Genomic DNA, 26,759 nt, shown 5'->3' with positions numbered 1-26,759 from the left:
TATATCCGTTATATATCCATTTCTGTGAGCCAGAAACAGAGTTAATGAGTTAAACAAGAGTTAAATTGCTTCTACTAACAACAGTAGATTTTTCTTAAAATAAATGCTATGAAAGCACCAGTCCCTAGGGTAATATTTAGTACTCTGGAGCCAAAATCCTTTCTATTTAGACACAAATCTAGGGGCCTTATTCGCAGGGTACCAATTGCCTTTGACTCCCTTCCCAAAGCTTGCTCTCTCCATCACCTCAGGTACAACTCAACATCTGGAGTCAGGCTGTGGCTCTTGGTGGACATATTCCAGAGATATGTCAGGATAACCACATTTGGAGCTTAGTTCTCATGCTCACAGCTAATGAAAGCCTGATGTTGTAAAGGCTAATATACCAGTGGAGGCCAGAGATATCTGAACAGGGGGTCGCTTAAATTACAACGTACTAGTGTTCAGACTCCTTTTACAGCAATAAGAAAAAAATCTTTTGAATTTCACTCAAGAAATGCAATTTTACTACTTATAACCCAAGGAGATACAGTATGTCTGTGTGTGTGAACTGCAAATGCTATTAGAAAAGAACAGATTCCTATTATGACAGGCTGAGTAAGCATTGGTTTCACTGGTATGCTCTTAATTACATATTCCCTCTTTCATAAAACGAAAAAAAAAAAAAAAATCTCATGTAGTGTCCACAGAAGGAGCCTGCAGATTTGTACAGAATGAAACCAGCAATGACAAATATCAGCAGTGTCACACACTGATGCCATGAATAATGCATAGCACAGAAGTGTGGAAATAAAAGCAATCAAAACTGCAGGTCTTTTTTTTTTTTAAGGCAGATAAAGTCTAACTTTCTGAACACTTGAAACTCAACCAGTTTTAAGAGTTCTGTTTTGGAGAGAGGGAACTGAGATAAGGTCATATTAGCTTCCTCTTCTAGGTCATCAGCTCCGGTCTGGTGGGGCAGTCAAGCACTATCTGCTGACCTACACTCTGGCCCCTGACAGGAGCCGGCACTCTCTTCAGCTGTCACAAGCAAAGGTCAAGATTTACCTGCTCGTTCCCCTCTGGGGAAGGTGCCCTCAGGATAGTGGTGGGGCAGATCAGAGGAAACGTAGAAAGTCACCGCTCTCCAGTGTATTACTTTGGTTTCTAAAATTTCCCATGTCAGCTGGAAGCCCTCTAAAAGGCTGTTTCCAAGCCATCGCTGTGGATGGAGGAGCCATCCCCACATTCTGTTCAAAGCCAGCCAGACTATATCCACAAATGATACCATCTGAGTTACTGAGTCGCGCTTTCTGACAGCCTGGCCAGGTAGATGGTACCACAAAAGTGCCAGATCAGGAGTTAATACTTTCCTGCTGGATATAGGAAGCACTGCAACTGCCTGAGCTGAGGGCTTGCTTTGATAAGCATTTGATTAAATAAATGGATGCCCACTGATTTCAGAAGGCATTGGCACATGGTCTTACAGAGAAGATTAGCATAATCAGGCTCCTTGAAGGAAAAAAAAACAAAACATCCCAAAGGAGGGATGTACTGGGGAAAGCTGGGCTGGAAAGAGGCACTATAGATCTGCACAGATCTCTAGGGAAAGATCTCAGGCTGAACAGTTCAGAAAAATGCTTTCTACTATCATGACTACTGTCAAATTCATACTTGAATTTGAATTAAATCTGACTTGAATGAGGAAGCAGTGATCTAATTCTCCACTGATACTATTCTGCACTGTAACACAACCAAGGAAGGTCATGTCTCCACAACCGTCTCAAGTGGAAGAGGGGGGAGTTATTATTTAGGTCAAAGCCAAAGCACATTCACTGCATAGGAAGCTGTATTTTATTCAGCATCATCTTACCTAGCTGATTATTTCCATCACCTATCTTCTCCCCTACATGGTTTGTGTGTATATGTGCAAGCATGTACACATTACATAGCTTTTAAACGGTGATTCACTCTAAGTACTACCTGTCTCTTTCCTTGGATAGAAGATCTACATAGAAACTACCACTAAGAATCTCAAGAGGGTTTTTAATTAGGTGTATTATGCACTGTGATAGATAACTGTCATTTGATCACATGCTGTTGAATCCATAGGAACCTTGTCCTGTTCCTGCCATGGAAAGATAGCATTTGGAATGCAGTAACATTTTAGTATCTTTATGGTTCTGGGTATGACTGCATATTTTACACAATATTATCCTGGAAATTCAGTAACAGTTCTCAGTAGCACGATTTGCTGCACAATTCTGCATCATTTTGTCCAGTTTGAACAACGCTTTCTGCAGAAAGAATTAAAATAATCATTTTAATTAGACACCGAATTGTAACACATACCCTCAAAGGGAGCAGAATTAAACTTGCACAGGTGACATGTTTTGAAGCATTTCCTGCCTTTTAAGAACTTTGTAATATCATTCCAGTGACTTTTTTAAAAATGGAAAGTCCTGGAAACAGGGCAAGTTGTTTTTAATATAGAAATTCCATCATGTGAAATGACAGCATTCGGTCTAGTAATACAAACTCCTTTGCTCAATGCAGGTTTTGGGAAGATAAACCAGGACTCTCCAGGAATATTGCTTTATTCCACAAACATCATCACAGACTATCTAACAAGGGCCTTTATATATTAAAATGCAACATTCTTATGCATGCATGTGCAAATACAATAGAATACTGAGAGACTGTCTGTTCAACGGAGATTGCCATACAATTTATGTACGCATGCATGGGCAAGGCTAATGAAACATAGAGACAACTTTGTTTATTGTATGACCAATAACAGTATATACAAATGAAATAGTTTTTAAAAGACTGCTATTCAGCCTCCTCAGAACTTGTTTCCTCCCAGAACGAAAAGATTTGCCAGATGCTTCGAGATGATCAGTTTAGGAAAATTATTAAGCCTGTGCTCAGTATCAGGCTTATGCTAATATGTTCTAATTCCAATTACTATCAGAAGCTCAAAGTTCAGATCACACTTAAGAATTTTTTTCCTTAATTGGTGTCTTGGTTTCTGTCAATTACATTTCCATAGTCTCCTGTTGAGGCTGAAATCAGTATAAGCAAATGCTACAGAGTTTTTTCTGGAGGAGAAAAAACAAAGCTTTTTGTTTGCTTAGGAGGTTTTTTTTGCTTCTTGAAAACCGCTAAACTTTGATAGAAGGAAAAAAATTGTTGCACCAAGAACAAGTGGAACAAGTATCAGCCAAAGAAGGACATGCTGGATGAGACTATCTGAAGAGCATGAAATGAATGCTTAGCAACCAGCTAAGGACTTGCATCCTCCCAGGTGCCAAAACAAACTGGCCAGAATAGAATATCCACTTCCCACATTTCATCAAATGATACTTTTACCATTCCTCATTTTCAAATGGAAACTCCACAGTCTCTCCCCCTTGCATATTTTTAAACAAATGAGTAATAGCAAAGAGCAAAAGCATTGCAGAAAGTCTGTATTAATGCCAGAAAAAATATAATTTAATATACATTGTATAGTGCTGAGGATCTTAAGGAATTTGATCTTTTAGCACAATTCTGCCACTCTGCTCTGTGGCATTAAGTATTGGGCTTTTGTCCGCACAGCAGAAAACAGCTAAGAGAATGGAGAACTCACAGATTTTGAGCTTGTGACTTCAGAGCTTGTCGCTTCAGAGGTTGCAATTAACTATCATATGCCTCAGTTTCCACTACTGTAAACTGCAAATCAACTTTCCTACTAGCAAACATATTACCTGCTACAGAGTCCCTAAACTGTGCTATGTGTAGCACTGAAGGGACACAAGCTACTGCTGATAGTGTATTTATATACTGTAGCTCTTTTGGTAGCTGCTCACTAAATTTGGAATTGTAGTTTTTCCAGACAGGTTGTTAGAAGTTCAGCACAAATTACCAAAAAAGGACTGAAACCCAAAATACTCACGCTATCCTCATTTTGCATGTCCCTTGCAACTGTACTTACAACCACAACATAAATGTGCAACTAGAGATGAGAAAGAATAGGAGCAAAGCTATAGCAGTGATGACTTTGGCATAGATTACAATTCTGACAAAGAAAGCCCCAATCTTTTGGGGTCCTTCTAGACTTTGCTGTCTGTACAAGTGTGTATCACTCCCAAAGCTTTGGATCAGAGAGTCTGAGTTTGAACCAGAACTACTTTAAATCCCATCATTGCAGAGAGGTAATTCATGCTGTCTTTCCAGTCAGGAAGCAACCTGGCCTTTGAGCACGAGTTAAAATTTCTCTTTAAGATGAGGAGAGGAGGCACTGAAATGGATATGTGCACATAACCTTCTATTCTGGGTACCTACAATTCACAGGACAAGAGTGAGAGCTGGAAAAACCAAAAGAGTTGAGATCAGATTGCTGTTGTTCTGTATGCTGTACAGTCTTCTACTATGTTATTTTGCTTTGGTAGAACATCACCCCAGGTACATGACTGGAGATGCAGTTCAGTGAGATCTCAGTTTTATCTACCCTGGAGTTTTTCTCCACCACAATAATTATCTAGTGTATCTGCACTAGAGCAAATGCCTCACACACATGGCGTGCAAATTGGTCTGCTCTGGTGCAGCATGCCCTGAGGCACAACCTTGGCACCCTGTTCCTCCCGCTTTGGGGGAGCGGTCAGAAGTAAAGCTGTAGAGGTAGGGCTAAAGAGTTACCATGTACACAAAGCAGTTTAGATCTGTGCTAATAAGAACCTGCAAAAGCTAACAAAAACCTTCAAAATATGTTTTCCCCTCAACCTGCTATCTGCTTCCTCCCCTTTCCTGCCTTAATCACAAGAAACTTTTCTTTCCTACAGTGATGAATTGCCCAACAACAGGCAATGTATGGCTATGCTCTGTATGTTCATTCTTCAAGCTAAAATAGAGGAAACTTCTGGCAAAGTTTCCTCCTCTGGTGAACAAGAACTTACCTTCTCAACCATTTTTTTCCAGCACTATGTTAGTTTAAAGTGCTTTCTCCCTTTGGAAACACTGCATGGATTTAGGTCAAATGCTAACTTAGCTGAAATCTCAACCTTTCCAAAATCAAGGAGAAAATTTGACATCAAGTACAGCAAGGTCATGATGTCAACTATGATCTCTGCTGGATATTAGCCACAGCAGATACTCTCAAACAACTGCAGCAACATAGGTGAATTATGACGCATCAGGAACAGTCCCCTGAGGAGAAATCCAGAAGAGCAATTATAGCGACGCTGCTCAGAATTGTGGATGAACCATCAGGGGCCTCTCAGACTGCTGGCTGCATCATGTCTGCCTCCGGCTTGCACTATCCTCTTCTTGCTAATGAGAACGACAGAACCCATCCAACCAAAGTAGTTCAGTTCTACATTATAACTCTTAGGAGAACATATGCCTCCAAATACTCTAAGAATAGCTCAAATATCCACACAGATCTTCTACCCTGGAAGTCACAAAACTAATTAGTCTTCTTTAGGGGTACTTTCCAGTTCCAAGTGAGTGGTAGATTTTTTTTTTCAATCATATCAGATCAGTGTGAGCTATAGCAGTTCTTTTTTTAAAAAAAGTTTTTCCTACCTCTAGTTTTAAAACCTGTCTTTTGTTCAAGGCAGTCAAATTTCTCATCCTCACATAACCTCCTCTCTGTTTCAGATAGCTAATCAGTCCTGTGCCATACTGCACATTTCCTGAATGAATCCATTTTTAAGTCCCTCCATCAATAACTAGGGAGAAAGTAAGTTTGGAGAGAAGATGACTTAACAGACTCCCACATAAAAATCAGATTTTTGAGATTTCAACAGTAGAGGCCTGTAACTTGCATAGCTTCCAATTATGAAAACTCACTTGGATGTTAGAAAGCTCCTCTCTGAAGAGTTAGGTTCCCAAGATGTCAATCACATCTAGGGGCAAGAGGTTGATTGGTTGTTTTTTCCATACCATGAAAGCAGCCAACTGGACCTTTCATTTTCAGACATTTTAGCTGGTTTTGGTATAAACTGAGTTAAAGACATATATGTCATGCAGGCTAAAGAGTATGAAAGCTATAGAAGTAACATTCTTTTCTCCAAAACTTATTAAACACAACATCACAACCACATTGACCTAATGGAAATGCTTGCATTGAAGGTCTGGAGGTTTCATATACTAAAGTCATTTCCATAGTAAGAACATGGAGTTCTATAAAGTCCATCTGACATAGATTTTTTTTTTATTAAAGCAAAAAGAGCTTCCTCATGGACTAGCAGTCTGCTTGAACATCTCCTATGGTAAAAGAGTACAAAAAAGTTCAGTGGTGTTAATTTTGACCAGTGACACAGCAGAAGCCAAACTATAGCAGACATCCCACATCAAACTATTTCAAAACTGATTTCCCTTGGCTCTCACAAGAGACACTGTATCCGCAAATAGAAAACTTAAAGGAAAAAAAAAATAATTTAATTCCCTACGGAACATCTACTTATCAGGTGCACTCTGGAAATTTCAGCCGTTTGTTTCAAACATAGATTTCAAATACAGAAACACAGACTTTGATCAGTGAGAAGACAGCAAGTGGTTTCTACAATCTTGATACTTAACTCTTACTGCTCTTTCCTATGAAACATTTGAACATGTGGATCATCGGTGGGAATTCAGTACATCACAGGATCAGGCCATAGGATCCTTCACAGCCCAGTAGCATAGTACAGACTCATTTTCCATCCTTTTGCATTTTGTTAAAAATGAGTTTAAGAGTTCCAGACATGTCGCACAGTAACAGAACCTCAAGGTTTCTGCAATTGTGCAAACCCAGTGCTGTTCCCAGAGCAGCTCTTCCCAGTGCTGTAGCAGTTTTCCTCGTACCTTAGCTTCACTAGTCCTTAACCTCATTTCAGAGCACACATACAGAAATCTTTCTCTATGCTTTTGGCTCAAGAGGTTTTTTTCTTGTCTTTTGATATTTTTCTCTGCAATATCTTATTTAATTTGGTAACATACTCAGGGAGATGCCTTAAGTCAAACGAAGGGACAGAATTAATAAAACTAGCTTACGGAATAAGAGATATTAAAAATTCAAAGGCTGCTTTATTAAACGTATGTTTCAGCAGAGGCCTGTTTCAAATTCTACTGGTAAATGGCCACAGTTATCGTGCCTTAGCTGAGTAATAATCATTACGACCTATCTAATAAGGGTTACGTTGCATTGACTGGAATACAACAAATCCCAGATACATGCAAGCCATACTTAGAGTGGAGGGATGTGAATCTTTCCAGGCATCCATAAACCAGAGATTAATGCAAGTGCTAATATACATATCAGAACAAATATGTCCTACTTTCCCCATTATGCCATCAGTATCAGTGCCTAGATTGCAAAAACCTCACCAAATTATGATACAGAAGAGTTGTAACTTCTCTAAGAATCTCTGTGTTGGATGCAAAAGCTGCAAAGTCTATTGCTAAAATGAAGCAAAAAGCTAGAAAAAAGTTAGCTTTTCTTTCTCTTTTCTCTGGGAAAAGAGCTTGTTCATTTTTTATTAGTTCAATTATTATTAGCTCTACTTATCCTTTGTTCTGGAGCCATATTCTACAAGGCAAAGGTCACCAGCATTTCTTCCCAACTAGAAGAAAGGCTTCATAAATAAAAAAAAAAAAAAAAAAAAAAAAGGAGGAGGAAAAGAGCACTGAGATACGGCTCTCTTCCCAGGAAAGCAAGCAACTCCAGGATAAGCCTCATGGATGGGCTCCAAAAACACTGAGTTAGACTGCAGGGTAATCATCCTTATTTAGATGAGGTGCAGTGTTCCCTTCTCTTCTATTTTATAACATTGCTCAAATCCAAATGCTGCTTCATGCTTTTAAATCCTTGCAAACATTCCTACTTTCCCTGTCATCATATAGCATGTATTCTAATAACTTTTGGCAAAAACAAATTAAAAAAAACACTACACACAAAAAAACCCACTACTGGCTTATGAGCAGAACACATATACTCTTTTTATTCTATTTTTCCTCTATGTTGCACTTACAGGGAGGCACTTTAATTACTGCTTCACAAATGCCATGCAGGACAGGCTGTTTTTTTGGCAGCTCTGACCTGTCTTCTAAAGTTTGCTGAGAAACTCAGATTCTTTATTTGCCTAAAGCCTGCTAATTATTAACTGCTGCAACAAAGGAGGCAGCTCTTCAAAGACATGTGCCTGATCTATACTAACAGGACCTTTTGCTGGGGTAACTATTTCGGTCTGTTCAGCCAGCAGAGCAGCCCTCACATGGATGCAACCTGCAGCAGCAAAACCGCTGTATTTGCCAACCCTTCTGAAAGTCACTCAGGCAAAAAAAATAGTTATGCTAGGATAACTGCATTTGTATTAGGAGATTTTCCTGGCACAGCTCCATCGGTCAGAGATCACACCTCTTCATATCCCTGGCTGATATTGCTGTGCCAGCAAAAGTCTGCAACACAGATCTGGCCACAGATCTTCCTACTGTGTGGCTCTCCAAAGGGACGTTGCTCCTGTCAAATAGCACAACTAAATTTACAGTATGCAAAAGTATTTATAAACTACTATGGTAACCTAGTACCATCCCTTATTAGAAAGGTAACAGCAGGTTCTGTAGAAGAGGCCTAGAGACTCCAATATAGACCATCGATCTCTTCATTTATACCAGTGCAGAACCAGTGTAAGCCCACTAATTTCTCTGACTAAGACCCAGATTTACACAGGTGCAAAAAGAGAAGACAACTTGGCTTTTAATCCAACGCAGTTGCATTGTTTGGTGATGGTGATACTGAATTTGGGTTTATTTTGCTTTTAAAGGTGGTTGGGTTCTTTTCAGCTGGCTCCAAGCTCTATCTTTACCAGAAGATACATTTTTCCCCCAAAATTATCTAAGTGTCTAGGATTTTTGCTTCATGTTAATGAAGACAAATTGCTTTGCAGTTTCTATGTGATTTAGAAAGATGAGTTAAGGAACATGAGGGAAATTGGCATCAATTTTTTTTTTTTTTTTAGCTACCACAGTTCATACCACCTGCAGATACAACCTTCAAAACCATGGTGACATACACATTGCAGATCAAACAGCACAAGACAATGCCATTGCTCATGGTCCCAAAGTGCTGCTGAAAGAAGGCTTATTTCCCACATTTGCTTGGGAGATGCATCAATGACAGGTCTGGGTACATATTAGTTTTTTCTCATTTTGTAGGCTTCCTGCTACTTCTGCCACATAGGCACAATGTTACAATGAAACTGTTCTCTGCATTGTTACCAGCCCTGAGGAAACCACTATGGCACATGCCCCACACACTTCTCAGCCCTGTTTAGCAGTTCCTCATTTTTTTGAAGTTGCAACTGGACAGGGAGATGTTTAAATTGTTCTCTCACTTACTGGATGGCAGCCAGCACAACCTACAATTTGTCAGGTTTGACTGAGAGCCAAACAGTGCAAAAGCTTTTCATGAAAAGAAAATAAAAAAGAATGAAATGATTTATTACTAATAGCGTCATCCCTTCTGCTTTTTAGCAAATGACATCATAACCAAACCTAGGAGTTCAAGTCAGAAGGCAAAGTCAAAGTGAACTTGCGAGATTTACCTTCTACCCAAAGTGTATATGAACTTCAATCCTCTATGCAGAATACACAGTGCACCACCAATATATATATATATATATATATATATATATATTATATATATATAATGAACCATAATAACAGAGCAGAAAAAGATCCTGAGGATGAAGAGGGGAGCTGATGAAGGGTGTAGAGCTGCACTCTTCTTACAGCCAGAGCACTCTGCTTCTGTATTGACTCTGCTATCATCATCTCACCCGTGTCTGAGTTCCTGCAGAGCTCTCCAGGGTTTTGCTGGATCTACAAGTTCAGCTTTTCTCAGCCCTCGCTAAGCTTTATTTTTACCCCTGATCTGATATAGTTGGTGCACCACATAAAATACAGTGGAGCTTATGAAAAGCATATCATTATATAACTTCCTTCCTATGGAGATTTACCAACTCGTGTCACTCACTAAGGTCATGCAAAATATAGACGTGGAATGATATGGCTTTAAAAAATACGTTTTCTTCTAGATGAGGAAATAAACACAACCTTCTAGCAAGTCTACTTGAGAATGGTTTGACTCACTCATCACTCCTATGTTGGAACAGCTGTCATTTCTGCTTCCCAGCTCTGAAGTGCTACTCATCTCCAAACAGGACTTTTACTTAAACTCCACCTATCCTTTCAAACTCCTTGCCCAACCACAAAGCAACTAGGTATTTCTCTCAAAGATCTCAAATGCTGTTAGAAGTATCCCCAAATAGAGAGCAGTGAAAAACAGAAATTAATCTCTCATCTCAGAGAAAGGTATTTGCTGTACACTGATGATCTGTCTACAGTAAGAAAAAACAGAAGAAATACCAGGCTTAGTTAATGTGTTAAAGAATCCCTTGCCTACAGAATATACAGGGTATGTTTTGGTTCGGTTTGGTGTTTTTTTTTTTTTTTTTTTTACCTTTATTTGCCAACGTCACATTACCTGAACTCACCTTCCTTACCCAACCTGGACAAGACCTGAGATATCTGTACTGCCAGGTCAAACCCTCACATCAAACTCAAGGTGGAGATAAATGCTAAGTGACTTTGCAAAGGAGTAAAATCCTGCTTAAGCATGGACTAAAATTAAGGTTCCATTAGTTTTGATATCAACATTCCAGTAAAATAACAGGGCCAAGTTCTTACCTTTTAGAGCAAGTTTTCATTGTCCAGGTATAAAAACACATAACACACTGGTGACTCATGTTTGGGAAACAGGTAACATGCCTACATGCAAGAATTTTCTCAGGAAATTGTGCTGCAACTAAACATTTGACTTAATAGCTGTCTGAATACTTCTGACTCTATACCTCTATCCCACCACTACCAGTGACACTCTAACACAGACTGTATAGTATTAAAAAAGCAACAAATCAGTTGCCAGTTGCTGACATCTACATGTCTATAGAGTTAGAATTACAAGTAGTTGTCTCAGGCTCAGTCCCTCTGTCTTTATTCAGGTAAGACTCCCACAGAACCCCAAAGCCTTTCAGAATTTGTGCTCAGTGCTGAATCCCTCACAATTTTTTTCATTAGTCTTTGCCATCTGAAGAATAGAAGAACGACACTTGTCTTATCCAGCTCCAGCTACCTAAATAAATCAGATTTGGGGGCAGCCTGCTGGTTAGTAGCAAGGCACAGGGATTGGTGGGACATGTTCAGCCCTACGTTTTCTTTATCTCTTTGGCCAAGCAACAAAAAGCCTTCTTTTCCAAAAAGGAAGTAGCTGGTGCCATGCACAGCTTAAAGACTAATTTATGTAGAAGTTCAAATATAAAATTGAAATATTTGTTTGCACAAATATGCAAATTTCTTATAGGCCAGTTTGGGTGGCTGATGGTCCATTTAAAACATGGCAACAGAAGCCAACCCTGTGCTGTACAACACATTAAATATTTTAGAGACCCTGACCAGGGCCACACTGAAGTAGGAATAAGACAAAATCTCTTGCAGGTACACAACTTTTGACTTGACTGTTTTCATCACTAACTATTCTCCTTCTTCATTACAGTGATAATTTAAAACATATTTTGAGAACCCTGGAGGGAAATCACATGGTCCCAATCCAAGGTAATATGCTCAAAGTTAGTTTTAGAATGTTCTTAAAAGTGTACTATTCTTGAACTTGGCATCATTTCTAAGGTCAATACGCACCTGTGTCAAGCACTGCTCTTAAAGGAAGTCTTGCCTGCAATGTGGGCTTACCAGATATCACACAGAAATATTCCTGTTGCTTCTTGTTGCTTACAACCCCGCAGAAGAAAGCATGCCCTCTGGAAAAGCATTCTCAAGAGGAACACCACAGAGAGAAAGAAGAGTTCTAACAGCAAATGCAAATAAACACCAAAATATAGAGAATGGGCCTAGGATGTCTGCAGGGAATGAAAAGGCTTCAAATCACAAGACAAAGAGAACTCTGGAACAGCTTTCCATTAGGGCAAAAAATGACAACTGTAAGATAGAATTTGATAAATTAATTAGAACTCTTGAGAGAGTAGGGATAGGACTCAGTGACCTTGTAGTCCTGTATTTCAGAAGTGACTGTTTTGTGACAACTTTAGCTGAGCGTTTTAGGTCACATACATAGTTTAACTATATTAATGATGTCCATCATGTCCATCAGGTGCCTTTTCCTCATACCTCACTCAAGCATGAGACGGGCAGGAACAGACATTAAAAATCATTTGGGACTGAAGCCAAGGGACAGAGAAAAAGCATATTTTTTCAATGTAGGACTCCTGCCAGCAGTTCCGGAAGCTGGAGCTGTTGTCCTTATGCTTAGCAATACAGACACACACCACCACTTCATTTCACTCCATGGAGCATATGGTCCGTCTAGCATGCACTTGAACCACTGCCATTTCATTCTAGCCCAGCTGTTTTGTAACAACAATAGAATCTGACTTTCAACTCATCCATTTAACTAGTAGCATCTTCTTAAACCCATACAACTCATCACCCAGACAGAGGCATGCTTGCAGCCAGCTGAGTTTAACTTTTCTCTGCAGCGGTGCAGGAAAAAAAAGAAAAAAGATCTGACAGTATGTAATCACTTAATGCACAAGGTTAAAATATTTCTAAAAAAAAAAAAAAAGACACCAGTACACATTGCATAATTAACGTTTAGCCATAAAGTGACATAGTCAACCTGACTCTACTGATCATCCTCAGAAAGCAAGGATTATATATATCTCTGTGTCTGCGTGGAACAGTTACTGTTCTGTAAGCAAGAAGGTTCAGAAGTGAAAGAGATCACACTCACGAGTCAGACAGACACGCAAACAGAACTGGTACAAATATTTACACAGGAAAAATATAGTAGAATGACTACTCTGGATAAAATAGACACAAGCTGTAAACTTGACCAGATTTGTTCATTATTGTAGTGTTTATAAAACAAAAAAAAACCAACAACTAAAAACCACCACTTCGCCACTTACGAGGGCATTTTAAAATTAAAATCTGATCAAATTAATAAATGCTCTTTCCACTTATAGTTTTAAATCTTGTGAATCAAATTTGCCAGACAAATTAACATAACAGAAGTGCCCTGTTGCTTCTTCAGTGGAGGGCAATGAGTTGAATCAATCAGGATCACTAATCACATGAAAAAAATTACAAAAAGAAACAGCTGGCAATAATAAATTTAAATTCATCTTCATAGAGAAAAAAATGGGAATGTGTTGTGATAGACCAACATCTTAATGAATGCACACACTGCTTGACTTCAAGTAAGGCATTTGAGGATCTCAAAGGAACAGCATGATTTGACAAATGCTTGCTAATGAATGCAGGAGCTGTAAAAGGAAAACTAAAGATAAATATTATAAAAATGCAACTTCAGACATCAGCTGTTTTACAGCTTGTACTGTACTAACATCTTCACAGCCACATTGGAAAACCAAGCTGACGTTGCCATTCTCACATTATTGTATGTTTTTATTGTGCAAAGCAGACAGGAAGCAGGATATCATGCTCTTTCTGTAGGTTCTGTGCCAGTCAGAAAACATACTATAGACTGGTTCTGGGGAGTAATTTATAAACCGTTTTTTGACTACACTGACTGCAATTACACAGTGAAGAACAGAGCCAGAGTTATTTGAAGGGCAGAGAAAATGCTTTACCAAAGAGTGGACTAAAGAGTTCAATGTTTCTGGTTTATCAAAAAGAAAATCAAAGATGATTTTATTATGGTGCATATATACCTTCATGGAGAAAAACAGTTGGTCTCAAAGGTTTGTCTAATCTAGTAGAAAAATGCACTGCAAGAATTAATAACAAGAAATTAAAGCTAAAAATAATAATCAAAAATTAGAAATAAAATAAGCAATATTTTAACTGTGACACATTGTTGAGACAGACTATGAACTTCTGTTGATAAGCTGTAGATTCTGTCTGTTTATAGTTTTCCGGTGAGATAATATCTTCACAAAACAAAAGCTATCTCTTGTCTAATGGGAGTTGACACAAAGAAGTTCTGTGGAGTGGGCTACAGAGAACAGGCAAGGTGAGAGAGCTAACACAGGCTTCTGAGCTTTTCTGGACCAAATACATTTTGAGATCAGTCATTTAGTATTCTGGCACATCACCAACCCCCTAACTCTCAATTTTTAGTCAAGTTTCCTACGAAAATAAAGCATATATCACTGGGCTGTATATACACATCACTGTCCATGGCCGCTTGGTAATTCTTTAGCCCAGTAACCAACCTTAATCAGAAAGGTGTGGGCAAGTTCTAAAACACTAAGTAATTCATGAAAACACACAAGAGAGATACCTAATATTCACCGCAGAGGAACACACCACAGCACGTGCTCAACAGCTAGTACCTATCATAGAATCCACAGGCGAAGCAGCAAAACATGTGCAAACACACATGCACACACACGCATACAAACATTTTGGAAAAAAGGCTTCATTAGTTCTGCTAACTACTTGTTAAGTGAGAATATTACGAGAGCAATGTTACTCTATGGCTAATGATCATTTGTCTTCTGAGCTAATAGTGGTCTGTAGGCTATCTGGAAAACATTGATTTAATGAAGTCTTCTAGCCTTAAATCTGTAATACGGATCTGTTACTTTTTCTTCAAATCAGTCATATAGCACAGGTCTTGCACCAATCTTACACAGAGAGATTCCATAATGGACAGAGCAAAATATTAAGGAAAATACCACTTTTCTTACTTTGAATTCCACATTCAGCATCAGGCTATAGGGACTGTTCTTTTTTTATGCTAGAGCAATCATCAGACAAATCCCAAGAGTTTTAAAAACTAGTTTGTCTGTTGACAACTTATATTTAACAGAAAATCTAACCATCTAACCTGAAAAAAGGATCCCTTAGCAGATCATTTGTAGTGTCAGGTTTGCAGAGAGCAGATGCACTAGCTGTTAGCACAGTTCATGCTGTGGCTACTTTTAGGAGGCAGTCACCTTGCTACACCAACCCTCCTACCAGGGTAGGGTTAATTACAAAGTACACATGGTTCTCCACTGGCTGTAGAAGGAAGCCAAGCACCTAATTTTAGACAGAATGTGTGACTTTTTTAGGCTACTGAAGTTTGGAAGTTTGGGAAGATTAGCCTCATGCCTGGCTTCAGAGGAAGCTGAAGCTTGTTTGTTCCCTTGCTGTTCTTTAGTCAGCACAAAACATCTATAAACCACAATGCAGCTATTTACCATTATATGGAATCTTCTAATCCAAATCTTCTAGTATTTGTAACACTAGTACTGGACACACCCACTCCTAAAAGTTAGGAGCCAAAGAGAGACACTGTCTCACAGTGAGTGAGTCAATAGCAAAAAATCAGGGAAAAAGCCCCCTAAGCAATCTCATTCTGGACAACAATTGCTAATACATATAACCACAGTGGTAGTGCCAATGGGGAGACACACAGGACAAGCAGCCACAATTTTCTGACAATCCATATTGGCAAGAAACAGTAAAATTCTAGTCAAAGGAATGCTACAGATTCCTTTCCCCAGGGGTAAGAATTACAAATAATTACAGCAACATGCACTGTTCTTGGGCAAGACTTGAATCAGCAATGCTCTGAGCCCCACCTATAAAGGGCAAAATTCCTCTGCTCCTGCTAAGAGCTGTTAACCAGTACAAATTAGAGCAGAACAAGTTAACACCAACTAGATGCAGTCAGCACATTCAGCCACAGATTATGAGCATCCCTTTGAATATGCAGGTTAGGAACACAAAAGGAGGTTCCTTCTCCTTCATCTATGATGGCTTGTCACTGATGTATTGCCATATTACTCATTGGGTGCGGAGGGATCAAGGCAATGACGCAGAAGAATGATGAATATAAATTTACAGAGCAGAACTTTCACCTTCACAAGACCTGCTGGTTCGTCTTCACATGTCACCTCTTGGTATATGTCTTTTATATGCAAGATTCTACAAGTATCCATTTATTGTGAAAATAATCAATACATTGTGAATGAGGAAAAATAACCCAAGGATGTTTTGGAGATACTTTCTGCAGATGCTGTTGCTGTGCTTATAGCAAATTTGTATCTGTTGACCTTTTACATATCCAGTTACGTGCAGAATGCCCTTCCAAAGAAAACTATCAAGTTAAAAATGTACCACTTAATTCAAGTTTATTGAAAAATCTATCCAAGAAGTTTCACACAATGCAATGCAAGAATATGCACCACACATACCATTAAACCTGCTCAGCCATGATCAAGAAAGGAAATAGCATACTAATATAATACATCATCTTGCAGAGCACAAAGTTAATGCTTGTCTTCAGACAAGCAAATCTGATTTGAGCAATTCCATCTGACTTGGACTTCTCCTGGTTACTTTATTAGTTTTACAAGCCATCATGAATTTGTTTTTAAGTATCACCTTCTAGGGGAGAGAGGGAAGGTAAGGAAGTTCATTCTTTATTTTGTACTAAAAAAAAAAAAAAAAAAGCACAGGTATATTTAAAAAGATTGATGTAAGAGACTATTTTTCCCCTACTTACTTTCTGACCCACTTGCTTTGCAACCTCATGGAAGGAAAAGCTGAAAATCCTCTTCTGTCTAAGGATATTCCTATCAAACGTAAAAAAAGAATGTACCCTGACCACAAAGGTAGAAGAACTTCTATCTAAAACCACAGCCAATTCAGTATCTATCAAGGAAAAAAAAAAAAAAAAAAAAAAAAAAAAGGAGAGATTGTCTACACAACACAGCATTTAGGATGTGCTCAGTGGAATGATGACATCTAATCCCTGTTCCATTTACTCTATAAATTTAAATATTCTCTGGAATAAAAAAAAATAAAGCCTTAGTCTCCTCATGTATAAATAACGCTTTTACAGGAGGACTTGATAATACCCTTATCCGAACAACTTTATTCTTCTACACTCTTTCAAGAAAGGAACATAAATCTCCATTCTCTTGCGCAAAGGAAGGATCTGAGCTGTCACATGGCATCTAAATACAGGCAAACAATTAAAAGCATGGACTTTTTCTGGCTGTGTTTTATTAGAACAAACTCCAAGCATCAAACAACAAGGGAGAGTTCCTGAATGAATCCCAACTAGGGAGAGGCACATAATTCTGAAGATTTGGATCAAAATATGCTCCTGCATTCAGTCTTGCCTTGAGGGTTCAGAGTGTCAACATATTCTGGAGAGGACTCTGAGCCACCCAGCTCACCTGCAGCTCAATACACAAGCACTCCAGGGCACTAAGTTGTTCAAGACATTCAAAGGTTGGGATCTGATGCTCCTGCATCATTTTGTGGAACCTGTCCTCAGTCACTTTCAGAAGGATCCCACATTGCCTAGGAGCTCTGTAAACTTTTAAGCAGCCTGAATTATTCTTCATAGAAGTGAGCTAAGTATATGTTGCTTGGGCTTGCCGAGCACAAATAGTAGGAGATTGGGGTACCCAAACTGGACAAAATAACATTAGCATTAATTTGATAATATGGACTATCCTAATCTGTTCCCCATTTTTTTCCACAGATCTGCAAGTTGGGGAGGAGGAAAGGGTGCTCATTCACTATCCTAGTATCTATCAAATAGGAAAAAAAAAGTCCAAACCTCTACTCTTCATTATTAAATCTGTTTAAAACAAGATTGGTGAGCATCTGTAGATACAAATGATGCAAATTAAAGTAAAATTAATCTAGTCCAAAGCAAGCTAATAGCTTTCAAACAGATTTACATTCAAACATTTATGCAACATTTAGGAAACTGTTAGACATCTTTATTGAAGTTTGTAGGCTGTTATGTTTAGAACAAGTCTTAAGGGTGTGGCTTTAAATCAGTTTAATTACAATGGTATAAAAAGCTGTTTTCTTCCTTTTAGATGTGATTACTGTTCCAGCTTCATGAAATATCTGAGTATCAGCTTAGCCACAGTTATTGTGCATTCAAGCCTAAACCAGTGGCAAACATCTGCACAAGTGTGATTAATCCCACAGAAATCTGGGAATAAATGACTATGTTTTATTATCTGTTTTTAAACTCATCCCCTGCTAATAGTTAAATTATTTCCAATAGGTACAGTGTACAATCCTATTAACAGTGACCAAGGAAAACAGAACATCGAACTCTTAACATCAGCAGGCACCCAGTCTTGCGATTGCTTTACAACAGTGTTTTAAGGGTAACTACTTTCACAATACACAGTGATAGAAATACCCAATTTAACTAGATATGACATTTGTTTTAACTTCCAGGAAGGAAGTCATTAGTGTAGGTAATACTAAAAAATAAACAAACCAACCAACCACCCACTCATTCGGCTTACACGTTGAGTGCACAACACCTTCCCCAAATTTGCCCCAACAGATTACACTGAAATCAACAAGCCTGTACAGACAGATATTTCCATGCACAGTTTCCAATTAAAATATGCATTATTTATAGCAGTAGAATCTTTACGTGAATAAGGTGACAGAGTCTCCTTTGTCAACTCTGTTAAAGCTCCTATCTATGCTAAGAATACACCTTGTGGAACTAGTACTCTATGAAACATATCTCCCGACAGTAAAGGGAAGTAGAAGGAAAGGAAAGGCAACAGACAGTGTATTACTCTAAGTTAACACAGAAAAATTTTCTTGTATTGCTGTTAGCTCAGTTTCCCCTCCTACTCCACACTGAAACACACCACACTACTTTTAGGTTTATTGGTCTACATAGAAAGAAGAAAAAAGAAAAAGCAAGCAACTAATTCACATTTCTGGAAAAACTGCTTAAAAACTGAAGTGGATTCAGAAGATTTGTATTATATATATTACAGTTGAAACTAGAAACTACTTGTTTACTGATCTAATCATATTTAAAATGCTTTAAACCAGCAAACAACAGTTTTACATGATGACTACTTCTGTCTTCCATTAATAGCTACTCTTGAATAACTAGGGTGCATGGACTTTCAGTAAAAGGCTAGAATGAGATGTCTTATACTACAGACAAGAAGTATGTCTAGATCATTCTCTGTAACTGATTTTTGATCCTTTTCTAGAGAACAAGGAAGGATTTTTGCTAGACTATGTCATATTCTAACTGAAAGATCACTTACAAGCACATATCAAAATACTTCATTTCACTGCAAAATACCTGTACTGCCTAAAGCTAGTACAAAGAACAGATTAGAATTACTCTAAAAATTATACCTTATACGTACAAAAATGCTATCAGCAGTCTTTTTAATAAAGTATCTAATGTTGAATATTTCTGTCCATTTACAATACACTAATAAACACATTAAAAAGAAATAAAACACTTATTTTATATCCAAGACCCAATTGTTAATTAATCAAGATTGCTACAAAGCCTGTACAAGCAACAGTGTGTGTTACAAATTCTAGTGGGCATGCAACTGCACCATGCTACTATGCCTGCAGCTCTGCTATTCCAAGCTGTACTTGCCTGTTCTCAGAAGCCACGCAAGGCTGAGATTAGTGCTTAGATGAAAGACACAAACAGGACAACATGCTGCCAGCAGACATCTCTAGTAATTTAGTAGGTGGTGTAGACCTCCCTTCAAGATATCACCAAATAAATGCCCCAGAGTAGGTACTACACTGCCTACACCACAACTGTCAAGGTGATACCAAAACTAAAGTTCAATCTACTTACTACTATTAAAAGTCCCCTTGTGCAGTTTGCAAAATAGAAACTGTTGAACTGAGTATTGGCCAAATTCCAGTTTGGTTAATTAGATTCCACATAGCCACATCCCCTCTGCAGTTCATGCCTTTTAGTATTGCTGAACGCTATTAAATTACTATTAAGTCAGCTTCCTTGGGGGGCCTAACATCAGCAAGCATCAAAATATTTCCCACATGCAAAGTTGACAAAATGCTGTTGGAATCCTGGGGGGTAAAGTACCACTACTGTCATAAATGAGTATTTATCATTCAGGCAATTTCAAGTTAAAAAACTATCATAATATTGTACAAACCAGTCAAAATACAGTTTACAAAGTAAACTGTACTATGGAAAGAAAACTTCTTGTTAATGATGTGCTCAATTGCAGATGTCCAACTATTATACATCATGAAAAGGAACCATGTGCTTATGTTTGATATGCATTTCCAACATTTTCTGTTCAAACTATAGAACAGGAAGATAGTTTCTATCATTAGTTTCCAAGTACATTTTCTTTCCAAAATAGTTCCTCTTTAATTCTCAATTTGTAATATTTTAGTCACACACACAAACAAGATTCTACCTACAACTTGCCAAAGCTACTCTCCACAACTCCTTTTACTAACATTTTCATTTAAATGCAGAACCATTAGATTTACCTGAAGGGAAATCTTTATCGTGGTAAAGTAGTGAATTCTCTACAATTGCATTTAAGAAAATAGTACATACACACTTACTTGTGTCTAGTAGGAAGTTATGATGTTAGGGTTTTTTGTATTTTTAGTAGGGGCTACATTTCCTGGCAGCATTCATTACTAATAACTAACTTTACAAAACTACCACAGTAAAGAATGAATATGCAGTCTTAAAACTGGCCCTATAATGGCCTCAAATTATAAAGTATTTTACTCTTAATTTGATCTTTAATTAAAATGAGCAATCTTTTTTATCTAAATAAAGCACAGATGTATTTAATCACTGAATTTAAGTTAAGTTTATGTCTTATTTTAAATAGTATTTTTACTTTAGCATTGGATTAGTTTATGATAACAGATGCATCTTATTAAAAAAGTAACAGTTTTAGCCTGATATGAGAGTTACCACATCAGCAGATTTTCTTTAATCATTTACTACTTTATATACAGAACTATATTTAAAACAAGTGAAATGTAGTACAGAAACCACTTGCAGGATTCTTACTAAGCTTAGGTACATTTCAACAGATTCTGCCTTCAAATATCAAACTCCTCCTTTTGTAAGTAAGCGCAGCATAGCGGGAAGCTGTAACTGGAATAAAAATCAGCATATTCATGCCTTGTGCAACACAAACCTCCAAGCTCCTCTCAGCAAACCAAAGTTACAACTTGTATGGTAACAAAGCTTTGGGGGAAGACTGTCCTAAGCATCTGATTTAACTATGTTTACTAGTGCTTTTAAGCCCCATAAGGGCTGGGTCTTCTCTTTCTCCAGATAATCTCTGGCTTTTAGCACAACACTTGCAGCACCAATAGCTTCTTCATTTGTTGGGATGCTCTGGTGGATGTTTGAGCTTGAAGAGCCTGATGTTCCACAGGAAGGGATTTGATGGTAGAAGTGAGCTGGGAAGTGGTTAACAAGGTTTCTGAACCCAGATGGTATTTCTTAACATGTTTTCAGAAAAGTTGTTCGTTATGGAAAGAATAGCAGCAAAAGCTACAACCAAGCACCTCAGCAGTGTGATGTTTGTGTATGTGGAGGCCCAAGCTCTTTTTCTGAATGCTATAATAAATTAAAAAGGTATCACAACTTCTTTGAGGGGAAAACAAGTCACTAGCACAAACAGCAGCACTGAGCACTGCACAAACACAGGTAGTCAGTCTTTACCTAGAACATTTACAAATCCAAAATAGCAGAATAGTAGGTTGGGGCGAGTCCTTCCTAGCAAGATCATATGGCTCTGCCAATGACAGAGCTAGATCAGAACATAGCTCTTCTGACTTCTACTCCAATGCATTCAGTTACAACATGCTGCCTTCTGAAGTGAAGGTTTCTAGACCTAAAATGTCTCATATTGCACAAGGAACACTACACCTACCAACAGATCTCTAGCCTGTCACTGAAATAAGGCAGTGGAGTTTGCACTACATTTTCAGCCAGATTTCTATTTTAAGTTCAGTTGCATATATGTGGATATATCTATCTATGTGCAAGTCTCCCAATTTACTCTTTTCTCTCAATGACTTGTACACACTTATGTATTTAAGACTGAATTGTTCCCGCCCGCAGGCGCACACATCACAGATGTAAACATTTGCATATAAGTGTATCTGCATATAACCAGCTCAATGTAGTGAAAGCTGCAAATCAGTCTGAACATACTGAAAAGTTTTGACTTAGTATCTATAATTACATTCTTATCCATTTTTCATTATGATATTAGATTCTTGATTTCTGAGATGTCCCTTTATAACACAAGTACTGCTAAGAATTTCATATTAAAATGTGAGGTCAGCTACATACTTGCTATAGGTCTAAAATCATGCTCTGTTTGAGTCAGTGGAATTATTATTTGGTCCTTTTCAAAACCTCAGTTGTCTCAGATTGGAGGGAATGCCAGACTTAGGGTCTAAAACTTGTTTTTGGTACTTTCCCTATATTCCCTATATTAGGCTAACCTAGAAGACAATTGTATAGAAGCTGTAAGAGAATCTGGATTGAGGTAACTTGTGGGTTAACCTCAGCATTTGTTACCTAACATCAACTGGTCTTAAAGCTTGTCAAGATGCAATGTAAGCTTCTCTGGGTTTAGGGGGTTCCTCTCCCCTCACCCCGATGGCATACAGTTCTGCTTACTTTGGCAACAACTACTAACAGTCCTATGAGCTAGGAATCAAAAACAATCTCCCATAGGAGGATCCAGCCCAGATAATGTTAGCTAATTTAGAAGTTAGGTGTATTATCTTCTAGGTGCTCTTCATATAGTGACCTGGAGGCAGTAAGTAACTTCTAGGATGTGGATTAGAAATGTCTCATGGGAATGCCATCTCTGTCCATTGACAACAGAAGGAGAACTACTGAGAGCTCAGACTAAAGACCCAACTTGAAGTTAGCTAAGATTAATTCTCAGATATCAAACCAGTTTAAAAATCTCATGTAATAAGATTTTTTTGTAATGAAAATATTTATGAGTTTTCTATATTCAAAGTTGTGGTATTTAGGCAGTCGTGTTTTTATATGAATGGAACAAGCAAAAGACTGGACTTCAAGGTACATTTAATCAAATAAACATATCTAACTCTCCTTTCTCCTCACCACCCAACAAAAAATTTCATCAGTTGATCTGGCATGTGAGAAAATATCCTACTGTGAAGGCAGAGGAAAACCTTGGGCTTGAAAGTTGAGATTTACACAAAAGATGATATATTTTCCCACAGATTTTAACTAAAGCAGCATAGAACTCTTTAAATTCCTGTTTGTATTATCATCAGAAGGATACAACTTTCAGGAAATCCTGCTGCAGTTTTTCTTCAACAAATCTATTGAAAATAAGACCATGACAGATTCCATTCCATCATAGGCAGTAATCAAACTCTGCACAATCACTAAGCAAGGCAAATATCTCAAGCAAATTTACATTTCTCTTTCTACATAGCTTTGACTTTTGATATTACTAAAAGCTTAAAGTGAAAATGCTCACATGTAGTAAACAATGCAGTTTATACAAAATTTAAGTCTCAGGTTCCTTATACATACACTATATATATGAAAATATACAAAATTAATGCATGCAGTGACATACTTTACAAATAAATTTCAGCATATGGCTGAATTCTGATGAGGAGTTACCACTTCAGATTTCACTCTATTTTTCACTAGTGTGACATTGATGCCAATGTCTCTGCTAAGCAAAAATAATATTAACAGGTGACAATTTGAATAATAAAACTGTTTTCTAACTGGGTATCAGTGAAAAATGCGTTTTTATTCTCAAACTAAATCATTTAGTTTAGAGATGACACTTTTCTGTGGACTTCACTAGTGCATTATGCTATCTCTTGCTTGCACTCAGATCTGCTTGTTCATGTTTGATTTCTACTCCTTTACACATCACTTTTAAATACAGCCCACTGAGATCATCCTAATCGGTTTACATGGGTGTAAACTACATGCCTGAGGACTGAAAGAGTTGTTGGTTGTTTTCCTTCTTACAGATTTTGTTCTACTCCTGATACAATTTCAAAAATAGAGGGTGTTATATTCTATTGTACTTAATCTTAAGAAAATCAAGATCTGAAATAGATAACTTAAAAAAAAAAAAAAAAAAAAAAACAAAAAAAAAACAGCCCTTAACTGTATTTACACAGTTCAAGCAACTGTTTCACAAGTGGCTATTCGAAAATCCGAACTATTTAGGTCTGAAATACAAAACAGGCATTTGCACTTACCATTATTTAAGTATGAATCAAATATTTTGTAGGTACAGATTCTACATACAAGAGAGCACTTTCAGACAGTGATACCATTTACTCTTACAGAATTATTTATTCATAAACATTTACTTCCTGATCCTACGGACTTACATATAGTAAGTTTTTCAATTTCCTAAAGAAACTTTCTATTCATTTCTGTAGCACTATTTCCACCACAGAAGTTAAGCATGCAACTGTTTGCATTTCAAGGGCTAATGTGCATTTAACTAGGCAAAATAGGTTGGTGGAAGGGAGTGCATTGTTAATTCACAAGTAACAGGAACTTCGATCCTAATTATTAGGGCTGACTTATAACAAATAAATGAAAGAGTATATGCTTGTAAAGTTATATTGCAAAAGAGACAAAAATACTATGAAAAGCATTATGACATGGTTTATTTAAAAAATTAGATTTTTAGTAACACAAGGCTTATCAACAGCTCCTGTCACATTTAACTATACCCTATAACTAAACCTATTCTGACATGACAGGAAACTGGATTTCCTGTGCCTCCTATAGTAATGCGTAAAAAGTAGGTTACCACTGATCCACGTTACTGTCCATAGAGTTTACTGTAACTACCCCTCGAGTTCTCCAACTCCTCTTTTCACCTGCTCATATAATGGGATATATGCAATACTTCCTAGAAAGTAAACGTCTGAGAACAAATGTCTCTGGCTTTTGTAACAGGGCCAGTAAGCAAATATTCCATTATTTAAGTTTCCTTCATTTTTTGTTACAAAAATTAGATAATGTTTATATTCAATAATGTTTATCTAATGTTTACATTATCCAACTTTATCCAAATAGTGTTTACAACTAAATTTTTATATAGCTGCCATAAAAATTTAGGAAAACATATTTTTCCCTGTTATTCCATTACTCAGTTGCCAAAAAGCTCTCAGTAAGGAGGGAATTTACTTCAAGCTCAAGGTTTCCCTTATAACATTTGATAGGTGTATTTCCAGATTTGAATTCTGGCATCATAGGACCCTGCAAAAGGAACATTCATTTTCTAGGCAGAAATAATTTTTCCTATGAAGGATAAAGAAACACAACAAATGAAGTTTTCCCCGTTAAGCAACAAATCAACCCATCTCTCTATTACTTTTGGACATCAGCTTATCTCAGTTTAAACCTTTGGAGTTTAAGAAATAAAGCAAACAGTACATCATTTAGTGTACAGAGTTTAAATACACAAGAATTTAACATTTAAACAGTCTCTCAGGCTGCTAAGTACATACTTTCAACATGTACTTCAGCTTTTCTAAGACTAGCTAATGCTCACACTCATCACATGATGCAGTCTGCCAACACTGCAAAACGAACAGAAGCGTGATGTATGGTTTCACAACGGGAAATGTGTTAGCACTGTCCAAAATGTGATCATTTCCTCAACCGGGGAGTGAGGAGGGGGAAATCAAAACATTACAAGGAAAGCAATACGTGAAGTCAATGGGAGAAGCAGCTTGGTATAGCTAATGCAGCAGAATAAGAGACACAGTTAGTAAACGAATACAAAAAAAATGCAAGTCGCTCATTCATACCAGTGCTTTTCCATGCACAGATATTATCACCTTCTCTCTCTCAAGTATTTTGGTATTTATTATATTGCTGTTCCACACTTCTTCTAGCTCAGCCTATATGTATAAGTATACAGGAAGAGCTGGAGAGAGGGGATAGAAAACAACTTAAAACAAAAAAAAGCCTTTATACAACCCAGCTGCTTACAGAAGTATATTTAAACACATGACTTTCACTTATTAAAGGATAGGAGTGCACAATTTGTGGGGGGAGGGGAGGACGCCTTAAAAAAAAAAAAAAAAAGACAATAATTTATGTGCAAAACTTGTCCCAGAGAGGAATTATTTACACTTACCAACTATACAAACAGAGCTGACATTTGTATGGCCTCTCACTGGTGTGTATATGGAAGTGCTGCTGCAGATACCTTGCATCAATGGAGGCATAAGAGCAAACTTCACATTTGAAAGGCTTCTCACCTATGAGGAAATGGAAAGCAAGTATGAAGGACAGAATATCTTCTATACGAACGCAAAGGGGAAAAAATACATAGAAAGAGAAAACGAAAATCAGAGAATTAACATTTAAAACACACCCTCAAACCACACCTCATCTTTCATGTGATCTAATTGCTAATGAACCACAATCTTACATAATGGTCTAGGCAGTTAAAGATTATGGTCCATTTTATCATCAGGAGACTCATTGCATTTAAATTTGACTTCCACCACAAGCATAATCAAGAAAATCTAGCCAAAGCCATTTTCAAATTTAGTTTTGACCTTTTCCCTGAATCAGAAAGTTCAGACAGTTGACTTGAGCCTGCTCTATGCCACCAATTAAAAAAAAAACACACCACCTCAGAAAGGGGAAATGTGGCAGAACAGGAAGTTATCAAGAAGCACAAGGAAACAACATTAAGAGAAAGTCATTTTAACTTAACGAAGAAAAACAAACAAAGAATTTTCTGTAAAGATAGCAAAGATACTACTTAGGTCACAAATATATAGAAAAAACTGCGACAGAAACATTGAGAGCTACATTCTTAAAGGACTAGGTTCTCTTTTGTCTGCATCCCCAATAAAATTTCAAATTTATGATATTTATCTGCATATTTTTCTCAAGT

General features: G+C 37.5%; 1 protein-coding gene across 1 annotated transcript in view; it reads right to left on the bottom strand.

Annotated features, from left to right (window-relative positions):
- The window catches only part of LOC134136289 (zinc finger protein 235-like), a 44,780-nt gene that overhangs the window by 10,346 nt on the left and 7,675 nt on the right, over positions 1-26,759 (bottom strand). The window contains 1 exon segment of the mRNA XM_062568073.1: positions 25,989-26,112. Coding sequence (XP_062424057.1) covers positions 25,989-26,112 — 124 coding nt within the window.

The sequence above is a fragment of the Rhea pennata genome, chromosome 2 (genome assembly GCF_028389875.1).
Source record: "Rhea pennata isolate bPtePen1 chromosome 2, bPtePen1.pri, whole genome shotgun sequence".
NCBI classification, from domain to species: Eukaryota; Metazoa; Chordata; class Aves; order Rheiformes; family Rheidae; genus Rhea; species Rhea pennata.
Note: the sequence above shows the minus strand (reverse complement) of the source record. Positions and strands in the feature narration are given on the sequence as shown.